The 12,521-nt window shown below is 38.0% G+C and overlaps 1 protein-coding gene across 6 annotated transcripts in view; it reads left to right on the top strand.

The window, feature by feature from the left end:
* ift80 (intraflagellar transport 80 homolog (Chlamydomonas)) overlaps positions 1–12,521 on the top strand; it is a 328,780-nt gene that overhangs the window by 132,595 nt on the left and 183,664 nt on the right. For 3 of the 6 annotated variants that reach the window (XM_073040987.1, XM_073040985.1, XM_073040991.1), the window contains exons 3-5: positions 2,309–2,527; positions 3,986–4,096; positions 5,575–5,643. In XM_073040987.1, the coding sequence (XP_072897088.1) occupies positions 2,309–2,527; positions 3,986–4,096; positions 5,575–5,643 (399 nt within the window). The remainder of the gene's footprint in view (positions 1–2,308; positions 2,528–3,985; positions 4,097–5,574; positions 5,644–12,521) is intronic. The other 3 variants (XM_073040988.1, XM_073040989.1, XM_073040990.1) reach the window with 1 other exon arrangement.

The raw sequence follows: 12,521 nt of genomic DNA, 5'->3' as shown, positions 1-12,521 counted from the left end.
ACCATGGAGCCAGACTCAGTGCCAGAGACCAGATTGCTGTAGTTGTCCTCTATCAGATCACCCCCCTCAACAGAATCCAAAAGAAATTAATGAGATAATGATTACTGAGGGGAATGACCACAGGGGTGCTCTCTACTATCTGAGCTCTTCCCTTCTCTGACAGTCACCCACTTATCTAACTCCTGCAGCTTTGGGGTGACTACGGTAACTCCCTGTAACTCCTCTCTATCTCCTGCTCACTTTCCCTAATAAGCTGTAGGTCATCGAGCTGCAGCTCCAGATTCCTAACACGGTCTCTCAGAAGCTGCCTCTTGGTGCACCTAGCGCAGATGTAGCCATCTGGGAGACTGGAAGATTCCCAGGATTCCCACATCTGACACCCAGAGCAAGGTACTAACCCTACAGATGTGCTTTCTATTCCTCAAAAAACGCAAGGAAAAAACGAACTTACCTTGCCAAAGCCTGAATGAGCCAAAGCCCTACCACTCTGTTGATGCCTGCTCCGCTAGGCAGTGTCTCCCTTTTATGTCTGAGCCTTCCCTGCTCTCCAACACACTCAATAACTTCTATAGATGTACTGTGGAGAGCAATCTGACAGGTTGCATCACTGTCTGGTATGGGGGGGGGGGGGATGGGGTGGGGGCTACTGCACAAGACTGAAAGAAGCTGCAGAGGGTTGGAAATTTAGTCGGCTCCATCTTGGGTACTAGCCGACAAAGTACCCAGTTCATCTTCAATGAGCGGTATCTGAGACAGAAAGGCAGCATTCATTGTTAAGGCCTCCAGCACCCAAGGCATGTCCTTTTCTCACTGTTGCCATCAGTTAGGAGGTGTAGAAGCTTGAAGGTACACACTCAGCAATTCAGAAACAGCTTCTTCCTCTCTGCCATCTGATTCCTAAATGGTCATTGAACCCTTGAACACTACCTCACTTAAAAAAAAATATTTCAGTTTTTTGTACAATTTTTAATTTATTCAATAGATGTATACTGTATAAAGTATACTGAATACTTACTTATTATTATCTTTCTCTTCTATATTATGTATTGCATTGAACTGCTGCTGCTATGTTAACAAACTTCACATCACATGCCGGTGATAATAATCCTGATTCTGATTCTGGGTCTCCGGTTATAGCCGAGTTCCTGTGAAGCTCTCCCTTTTTAAACTTCGCTCCCGGACCTGTGCACCGCCTCCTCTCTTGTAGCTCTCCAACTCACAATTGGTGCGCTGACTGGTGCTTGGAGTCCATAGAAAATCATGATTTATGCCAATAACAGTACAGGGATAATACAGTAAAGACACAGGAAATATTAAATGAAACTGTAATTGCAAATAATTTTTATCAGTAGTAGAAAGCCAAAGGTTAGGATGGAGAGGGAAAGATTGCAATTATTTAAGCAAAAAGTATTTGTAGTTGTTCAGGATGTTTACAGATTTTTTTGATTATTTAAATTTTTTTTCCCTGCTATATATAAATTCAAAGCACAAAGCTTTGGTATCATGTTTTGACATTTAAAGATAAATAGTTGTAATCTCTTAGATTCAGATGGACCAGTTGCAATTCAAAAAAAACCTTTGAATGTGAGGTTGAGGATTATTCTGCCTCAGGCAGTCTTACTGAGTTCCCTAACAAATGTAATACGATGAATGGCTAAACCGTGCAAACCAGAAGCTTCATGTAGTTAATTTGTAATCGACGCTAAATTAGTAAATTTAGCTAATGTTGTGATGGACTGAGTACAATGTCAAAAGAACATTCATAAAGAACAGAACACAAAGCTTTTTGAGCTGTTGCATGATTGTGTGTATGTCTACAGTGGATATGATTTAAGCTAAGCTGCGATGCGCTTTCCCTTGTCTTTCTCCTTGTGATTTGGAGTTGAGTGTGTAGTAGTGTGATTTTAACAAGTTGAACTGCATTCAACAAATAGGGAAATGGCAAAGGTTAGCAAGCTTAAAAAGAATGGAAACCGTATTTACAACAATAATTTTTGATGTTATTGCCTAAGGAGTTGACCTGTAGGCTTGCAAGTCTGCTACAAGGTCTATGCCAATGATATAGCTTAACCTGTCACCTGGCAATGTAAGACAGCAATCATGGGAGTCAATTGATTTCAGTCTGTATGGCTATCTTATGTAAAGTTCCTGACAATCTATTTTTATGGTATACCGTAGATGTGAACTCATACTAACATTTAAAATTAGATTACTGTTGACTTGTGCCACCATGCTTTATAACAAAATTTGTTCTTATAATTGAAGTCAATATCTGTTCTTGATATTTTCTTTAATTTCACCTCACATAAAGAGTTGGTTAGTTGTGTTGGATGGACAACAGCAGATGAGTTATTTTCATCCAGTGATGACCACCAAATCCTGAAGTGGAACCTATTAACAAATGAAACGGTCCAAGTAGTAAGGCTTGCTGAAGAAATTTATCCAATAGATATGCATTGGTTCCCCAAGACTACAGGAGGCAAGAAGCAGATACAGGCAGAAATATTTGTGCTCACCAGTACAGATGGTAAGTTTTGAGTCAAAAACTAAGTTATGCAATTTTTTTTCCTCAGGGAAATATACTTTTTCTCCCCCCATTATGGACAACATATAGTGGGGAAACTTGTAGTACAGAACTTGTTGTGTACTATTATTTTTCTCCATAGCTACAATATATGAAATAATTTCCATTCTGATTATCCAATACTCTCAAGAAATAGTCCTACATTGAATATAAAATGGTTAGATGCAGATTACAATCCAATTCTTTGCAAACTAGCCACCTCTTTTAAACCAATTGAATGTTTTTCTATTTACTATGTAGCAACTCTGGTTTCTGAAAATAAAATTTAACTGAATAACCACTAAGAATTGGATTAAGGCTGCTTAAACTTTGATTGTGAAATGCTTTTGCAACCAGGAAGTTTTATAATTATGTGAGTTTGGGCTCACTACAATGCCATACAAATATCCAATCTTTTGTTTCTAGTTTACTTAGTGTGACATGTAATTTTATAAATTAGCTGTTGGAAAATGTGACAAATGTTTTACTTAATAATTACAACAAAGTAATTCTGGCAGACTAACCAAATTCAACCATTGAATTTCATGAAGTTACTGCATCTCCTGTTAATATTAGAGGGTCTGGTAAATCGAAAATAATGCTAAGAACTGATCATCCATTGGAGATGATTTCAGACTCAGTAATTCAGTAAACAGCTGAAACATCAAAAGGTGAAGAAAGTGGGTTATGTATTCTTATTTTCTGGACCTGTCAGTAAGAATTAATATGGAGCAAATGTCTAAAGATTGAAACACAAAAGGTAAACAAATTTGCATGGTTTTCACTGGGGAAAATAATTTTCACTAAAATTACTAGGTTAATCAGAATTAGTAGTTTCAAATGTAATATTGAATCTATAACTGTGTTGAATTAATTGGGCTTCAGAATTTAAGAAATGCTATTTACAAGTTAATATTCCACAAGATTACAATAATTGTGGCCATGGTAAACTTTGCAGAAAGGGCACAACCTTATTCAAAATGGTTATTGGGTTGTTTCTGTGAGCTAGTTAAATCTTAAGTGTGTGTGGTATCGGTTTTTCTGTTTTTTTAATAGGCACATGTAGTATAGGAATAATGGGCCAAAGTACTGAACAAATATCTGCTGGATTCTTAGAGATTTTAAACAACTGCATATTGTTTTTCTTGCACTTCAGTTTAAACAATGTTTGATAAAGCACTATATATTGCAGGTGATAATCTGCTTTAAGTTTGTTCGTCAAACTTCATGCAAGAATGGGAGAAACTGGTTTAAAGAGGATGTGTAATGATCATGAGACATGTGACCTCCTGCATGTCAATGCCAATCTATGGAACTTTATTGTGAAAAATTGAAGATACAAAATAAATTGATCTGATTATACTTCAATTATTTATGCATGTATTGATTTTAAATATTGATTAGCTTTTTTATTTGTCTAAGGCAAATTTCATTTAGTATCAAAGATGGGACGAGTGGAAAAAAGTGTAGAAGCGCATCGTGGAGCTGTGTTAGCAGGAAGGTGGAACTATGAGGGAACTGCTTTGGTAACAGGTGATTGAGAGAGAACTTTAAAATTAATTTAATGTTTGAAATTAAAACCATTGATCCATCTTTTGATCTTTTTTCTGCACTTTACATGAATGAATTTCAGCTAGATAAGCTTTCCTTAGAAAGATGCTGTCTGCAGAAATGATGTTGGGTATAAACAGAAGAATATTTCCATGATGGCTCAATAGGACAACACTTCCAAAGCTATGGTCTCTAAAGACACATTTCTGGTGCTACAAAATTTGCTTAACCAGTTGTTCAGAATTTGGTCATCACCTCATTATGCTTTTTGAAGATATAGCCATAATTTTAATTTGCATCATATACAAAATGCTGGAGGAACTCAGCAGGCCAGGCTGCATCAATGGTAAAGAGTACAATCAACGTTTTGGGCTGAGACCCTTCTTCAGGACTGGAAAGAAAGGGGAGAAGAGAATCCTTCTCTTCTTCCTTTCCAATCCTGAAGAATAGTCTCAGCTCAAAACGTCGGCTGTTTATTCCTTTCCATGGATGCTGCCTGGCCTGCTGAGTTCCTCCAGTATTTTGCATGTGTGCTTTGGATCTACAGCATCTACACATTTTCTCATGTTTGTTTTTAATTAGAGTGAAATCCTTAAAATTATTCAATATTAATATTTGTAAATGGGAGGGTGGAGATTGCCTTTTGCACTTCCTTAAGTACACAAATCCTTTCACACTGAGCTGCATGAAGCTCGAAAGTTAATATCACTGAATCAAACTGGTGTGGTCACCTTCACTGAATAATTTCAGTGTACATTTTATCTGCAAGTGTATTTCAATGCAGCAGTTCTTATGGTAGTTCTTTTGGATATTAGTACACCACATTGTATATACACTAAAACTGTAAGATCCCAAAGAATCCAGTGTGAAATTGGATGATGATATTTAATGAAATTTGCTCAAAACCTTAAATAGCCTGTGTTTTATTCCTTTTATGTAGTGGGGGATCTTAGTTAAGACAAATGGACTGGAGCTCCCTGGTCCCAATTAAAAAGATTGGCTGGTTTCACTGAACTGAAGGGAATATCTGGAGGAAATATCTGAAAATTGTAACAGCCTGGCTTCAGACTAGTTTGCATTTTTTTGCATTTCATGCAGGAAGACCTATGAAACCCAGTAAAGGTTTATTTGATAATTTAAGGTTTCATATTAGGAATAATTTTTACACTTCCAGTTCCTGAATTTAAAAGCATGCATCTACTTTTAACTTGTCTTACTTGTGCAGTGATCTCCAAGAAACCCTCCTTTTCTAGCTGCTGTACTAACAAAGTCTTGATTTTGAACCTTAACGTGTTTCTGATGGCTTAAGTGACTTGAAGTAATTGGACAGTGTGCCTTGCATATCTATCAATTGAAAGCAAAGCAGCCCAGCTGATAAAGGCATGACTTGTAAGTAAGGATAAAAATTTTCATAATTACTTTAAGCTTTGCATCTGATCCATACTGCTTGTATTCTACAGTTGGTGAAGATGGGCAAATTAAGATTTGGTCCAAAACTGGAATGCTAAGATCAACTATGATACAACAAGGTAAGATTTTTGAATTGTTGAAATCCTTGTGGCATACATTGTACAGTCATGTACATGAAGTAAGTGCAGTATTAATTTCCATGGCAGTTACCTTAGCACTGAAAACTGCATAATCAAATGCTCCATGGTAAGTGTGTCATGAATGAACTATGAATACCAAAGCTTCTCTCACAGCGGTGAGGGGATGGAATAAAGCATGCATCACAGTTCTGAAGAGGTCATTTCCCCTTTTAAAGCTTCCTGGAGCAGTAGTTCACAGGTAATAATCTTTGTGATTGAATACTACATCCCCTGAAAACTAATCAATAAGCTCCAAAGCCTCAGTTCCTCCTTCTGCAATTTGATCATCTATTTCCTTACTTGCAGACTCCAGTCAGTTTGGATCCAGTCACAACATCACCTCCACAATCTCCATCTGCACAGGTGCACCTCAAGGCTGTGTGCTTAGCCCTCTGATCTACTTACTTTACACTGATGACTGGGTGGCTAAGCACATCAACAATGCCATATTCAATTTTGCTGATGACACCAGTGTCGTAGGCCAAATCAAGTGTGAGGAATCAGCATACAGTGCCTTGCAGAAGTAATCAACCTTCAATTCTTTGTTCCCATAAATGAGTATTACAACCAGGGATTTTGATCAATTTTACAGAGAAATTTTATTGGTGAATCACTCTCCTTTTACCCCATAGCAGAGCCCAAGAAACAGGGAAAATTGTAAAGCATGAAAAGCTAAAAATTCAGAAACTGAAATGTCAGCACTTCTAAAGTATTCACCCCCCTTTGCTAAGTATTTCGTTGAATCAGCTCTTGCAGCTATTATAGCCAGTAGTCTTTTTAAATAATTCTCTATTAGCTTTGCACATCATGATGGTGCAAGATTTGCCCATTCCTCCTTGCAAAATTGCTCAAGCTATCCTGGATTAGAAGTGGAACAGCACTGGGCAGCATTCTTGAGGTCTTTCCAAAAATGTTTGGTTGGGTTAAGGTCATGTCTGGGCCACTCAAGGATATCAATTTTCTTCATTTGAAGTCATTCCATGGTTGTTCTGGCAGTGTGTTTTGGGTCATTGTCTTGCTGAAAGACTAGCTTCCTCCCCAGTTTAAGCTTTCTGGCACAGGCTAGTGGGTTTTTATCCAGGATCTTTCTGTATTTAGCAGCATTCATCTTCCCATTAATTCTGACCAGATTTCCAGCCCCTGCTGCAGAAAAAGGTTTCAGTAAATAATGCTACCTCCACCATATTTTACATTAAGGATGGCCTTACCTGGCTGATGTGCAGTATTTGATTTCTGCTACACATACTGCTTAGTATTGAGGGGGAAAAAAATCTCCTTTAGCCTCATCTTCCACAAGACCTTCATCCACATCTTTGCAGCATCTTCTCAGTAACACCTTGCAAAGTCTTTATGCTTTTTTTTTTGCTAGGGCTTTTTCCTTGCCACTCTTCCATAAGTACCCTATTTGTGCAAGGCCTTAGAAGTTGCAGAGCCATGAACTTCATCTCCAGTTGCAGTCATTGACTTCTACAGCTCACTCAGAGTGACTGTTGGCATCATAGTAGCCTCTCTTAGAAGTGCCATTCTTCTTTGTTGACTAAGTTTGGAGGGACAGCCTGACCTAGACAGTGTAGCTGTAGTTTCATATTTTTTCTGCTTTTTCACAATGGATTGCACTGAGGTGTATTCAGTGCCTTTAAGATGGACTTGTACCCTTCCCCAGATTTGTGCTTCTTTGTTATGTTTTCCCTGACTTGCCATAAATGCTCTTTTGTCTTAATTTTCATTTGATCTGTTGAAAATCTACCATACTGTTGGACCTTACAGAGAGGGAAAAATTCAAGAGATCCTTTAGGTTTCTACATCAAGAAATTGAGTGAATTGTTAAGTTAATGCAGTATATTGCACCTGAGGAAAGTTGGTGTAGTATTTACAAAAGGGATGAATTTTTTTTTTAGCTTCACAATTTTGGTATTTTAGTAAATTGCTGACAGGCTTTGGAATTTTTCTTTTGATTTGATATGATGCACAATGTTTTGTAGAATAGCTCAGAAATCCTACTTCAATTATATTTTAAATTTGGAAAATGAGACAGTAAAATGTGAAAATTGTTGTGGGGGCTGAACACTTTTTTGAGGCACTGTAAGGAGGGTGATTGAAAATCTGACTGAGTGATGCCACAACAACAACCTTAGTCCATGTCAGCAAGACCAGGGGCTGATTATTGCTACATGAGAAGGAAACTGGAGGTCCATAAATCAGTCCTCATTGGGAGATCAGAGGTGGAGACGGTTAGCAACTTTAAATTCCTCAGTGTTATCATTTCAAAGAACCTGTCTCCAGCATTTAAGTGCAATTACAAAGAAAGCATGGCAGTTCCTCTTATTTCTATAGAAGTTTGTGAAGATTCACCATGACAATCTAAAACTTTGAAAACTTCTATAGATGTTTTCATCTATATTGACTGGCTGTGTCGCAGCCTGGCATGGAAACACCAATGTCCTTGAACAGAAAATCCTGTAAAAAGTAATGGGTACGTTGACCCAGTCCATCATGGGTAGATCCCTCTTCAACATTGAGTGCATCTTCACTGAGCATTGTTGCAGGAAAACAGCATCCATTATCAGGGAACCCCACATGTTCTCTTCTCGCTACTGCCATGAGGAAGAAGGTACAGTCAGCCCTCCTTATCCGCGGGTTCCGCATGCATGGATTCAATGAACTATGGATCAGGAAAACCCGGAAGTTCTCTCTCCAGCACTTGTTGTTTGAGCATGTACAGACTTTTTTTCTTGTCGTTATTCCCTAAACAATACAGTATAACAACTATTTACATAGCATTTACATTGTATTAGGTATTAAAAGTAATCTAGAGATGATTTAAAGTATACGGGAGGATGTGCATTGATTACTGTGGATTGGAAATTGGAAAAAAAACACGAAAGTGCTCCAAGTCAGAACAGGTACATCCAGTATTATTTAGCGTCAGTTAGTCAAACGTTTATCTTAGTATATAGTATATATTTTACCTTTCTATGCATATAAAACACTTAAGAAATGTATGTATTTCAATAATTGAACCACTGCATTGCTTAGTAATAATTGTAGCTTTCATCGGGGCAGGGCCTTCACATGCTCCATTATTCTCACTTTATCCTGACTATTGCCTAACACTTTTCCAATGACCAATGGTGTTTCACATCTTTCCGATCGCTTTATTATTTCTACTTTATTTTCAATCATGATTGTTTTCCGGAACAGAAACACTGTGTCGGCGGGTCCCGAACTCTGCCGGGTCCTAAAGTCCACTGCACTGAGACAGGTTAAATCAGCCCTGTGCTCTGTCGGATCCTAAAGTGCACCAACTTGAGCATCTGCGTTTTTTGTTATCTGCGGGGGTCCGGGAACCAATTCCCCGCGGGTAAGGAGGGCCGACTGTACAGGAGCCTCAGGACTCACACCACCAGGTTCAGAAACTGTTATTATCCCTCAACAAGAGGGGATAACTTCACTCCACTTCACTTGCCTCGTCATTGAAATGATCCCACAACCTATGGACTCACTTTCAAGGGATCCCCATCTCACGATCTTAATAATTATTGCTTATCTATTATTATTATCTTTTGTATTTGCACAATTTGTCTTTTGCACACTGGTTGTCTACCCTATAGGTGCTGTTTTTCATTGAATCTGTTATGGTTATTGGATTTATTGAAAATGCCAGCAAGAAAATGAATCTCCGTGAATATATAGTGACATATATGTACTTTGATAACAACTTTACTATGAACTTTGAACTTTTGAACTGATGAAATTATCTAATGTCTTCTTTCAAATGCTCCAGATTTATAGATTTGTACAAGAGCAGAAGGAAATGGAACTTGATGATAATCTCTTCAAATCCTGTTTTGCCATTCAATGCTATGTGTGTTTTTGGCCTCACATCTATTGTTCTGCCTGTTTCATAATTGACATTCTTGTTGAACAAAATTTTTAACTTAACCTTGAATAAACTCGATGATTCATCCTCCTCAGCTCCCTGAGTTTGGGAATTGCTGAGGTTCAGCAGAAATTCTTTACGTCTTTGTCTTAAACGAGTAATTCCTTTTACTCATGGGGCCTCTAGTTCTAGATTGCCCTGTGAATGGACAAGTCCTTTTAACACCCTTCTTCAGCATCTTATTTGATTTAATAAGATCACATTTCATTATTTTAAACTGTGATCTGTAGTCCAAACTGTACAACCTTTCTACACAAGGCAGTCCCCTCACCCAAGGAATCAATATAATGAGTCTTCTCTAAACTATATCTTTAAAAGAAGGTGACCAAAACTGCGTAGTGCATCCAGCTGTGGTGTCACCAACACTTGGTTGAATTCTAGCAAAATTTGCCTGTTCTAATAAAGTATTCCATCTGGCATCCAAATATCTTCTGTGATCTGCAAGCTAATACTTTGTGTTCGGTGCAGGAGGTCAGCCAAAATGCAAATTCAGCTGCATTATTTAATCTTTTATTTCCATGATATTCAACTTCCACTTATTTCCAACCAGAGTGAAGATAACCTTGTGGTTCCCCATATTCTGCTTCGTCTACCAAATATTTATTAATTTGCATAACCTGTTAGATGGGTTTATATAATTTAGTTGCAAATATAACTTTAGGCTTTTAAAATTGGCTGTTTTTCAATCAAGCCACTTTATTTTAGAGAATGATGTTTTCTGCATTCCATTTTCATTGGATGCATGCTATAATCAGCAATTTTTGTACCTCTGGAACCATTTGCACTCCAGAAGGTGGAAGATATAGCCAGGGGTTGGATGGTGGTTGAGGATTAATAATGCTGGATGTGAGAGAGAGAGAGCGAAATGTGTTGTCAGTCACAGAAACTCAGAATGATTATAGCACAGAAGTGGGTTGTTCATCCCACTGTGTATGTTCTGGTTCCATGAAAGAACAATCAAACTAGTCTGATTCTTCTACTATTTCCCCACAGTCCCAAAGATTGTTTTCTTTCCAATATTTAACCAGCTGTCTTTTGAATGCTACAATTGAATCTGCTTTCACGACAAACCCCAGCATTGCATTCCAGTCACCAAACACTTGGTGCATTTCAAAACACAAAGTAAATCCTCATGTCACATCTGTATGTTCTGCCATCACGTTCATAGTATAACCCTGCTCTTGACTCCCTTCAATGGGAATACAATTTCCATTTATGTACTTATAATTTTCCAATGAGATCTGATAGATGTATTTAATCGTTGTTTCAAGAAGAACAAACTCAGCTGCACCATTCTGTCCATTTAACTGAAGTCATTTATTCATTCCTGAGATCATTTGTGTAAATCTCTTCTCACTCCCAAAAACTTTCATATTGCTACTAAATGATCATGCTTAAATCTGGACAGAATGCAAACCTGTACTTATAAAGGTTCATCAAGACTTCTTTGGTTTTCTACTGTCTCTCTTTTAAAAGCTGAGGATCCGGCATATTTTATTAATTATCAATCTGCTTGAGCAGGTTAAATGAAAAATGCATATATACTCCAAGATATCTCTTTTACAAATCTTATTGAATTTTTTGAAGAGGTTACTAGAAAAGTTGACCAGGGTGAAGCAGTGGATGTTGTGTATATGGACTTCAATAAGGCCTTTGACAAGGATCCACATGGAAGGTTTGTTAGGAAGGTTCAATTGTTAGGTATTAATAATGAAGTAGTAAAATGGATTCAGCAGTGGCTGGATGGGAGATGCCAGAGAGTAGTGGTGTGTTTGTCAGGTTGTCAGGCCAGTGACTAGTGGTGTGCCTCCAGGATCTGTACTGGGTCCAATGTCGTTTGTCATATACATTAATGATCTGGATGATGGGGTGGTAAATTGGATTAGTAAGTATGCAGATGATACTAAGATAGGTGGTGTTGTGGATAATGAAGTAGGTTTTCAAAGCTTGCAGAGAGATTTAGGCCAGTTAGAAAAGTGGGCTGAAAGATGGCAGATGGAGTTTAATGCTGATAAGTGTGAGGTGCAACATTTTGGTAGGAATAATCTAAATAGAACATGGTAAATGGTAGGGCATTGAGGAATGCAGTAGAACAGAGTGATCTAGGAATAATGGTGCATAGTTCCCTGAAGGTAGAATCTCATGTGGATAGGGTGATGAAGAAAGCTTTTGGTATGCTGGCCTTTATAAATCAGAGCATTGAGTATCGGAGTTGGGATGTAATGTTAAAATTGTACAAGGCATTGGTGAAGCCAAATTTGGAGTATTGTGTACAGTTCTGGTCACTGAATTATAGGAAAGATATCAACAAAATAGAGAGAGTACAGAGGAGATTTACTAGAATGTTATCTGGGTTTCAGCACCTAAGTTACAGAGAAAGGTTGAACAAGTTAGGTCTTTATTCTTTGGAGCGTAGAAGGTTGAGGGGGGACTTGATAGAGGTATTTAAAATTATGAGGGGGATAGATAGAGTTGACGTGGATAGGCTTTTTCCATTGAGAGTAGGGGAGATTCAAACAAGAGGACATTATTTGAGAGCTAGGGGGCAAAATTTTAGCGGTAACATGATGGGGAATTTCTTTACTCAGAGATTGGTAGCTGTGTGGAACGAGCTTCCAGTAGAAGTGGTAGAGGCAGGTTCGATTTTGTCATTTAAAAAAAAATTGGATAGGTATATGGACAGGAAAGGAATGGAGGGTTATGGGCTGAGTGCGGTCAGTGGGACTAGGTGAGAGTAAGCGTTCGGCACGGACTAGAAGGGCCGAGATGGCCTGTTTCCATGCTGTAATGGTTATATGGTTTTAGAAATATTCCTTCTATTTATATTGTGTCTTTTCAAAGTTCAAAGTAAGTTTATTATCAATTACCTATATGTCAC

This window comes from Hemitrygon akajei, chromosome 3 (genome assembly GCF_048418815.1).
Source record: "Hemitrygon akajei chromosome 3, sHemAka1.3, whole genome shotgun sequence".
Classification (NCBI taxonomy): domain Eukaryota; kingdom Metazoa; phylum Chordata; class Chondrichthyes; order Myliobatiformes; family Dasyatidae; genus Hemitrygon; species Hemitrygon akajei.
This window is presented reverse-complemented; position numbering and strand designations above follow the sequence as displayed.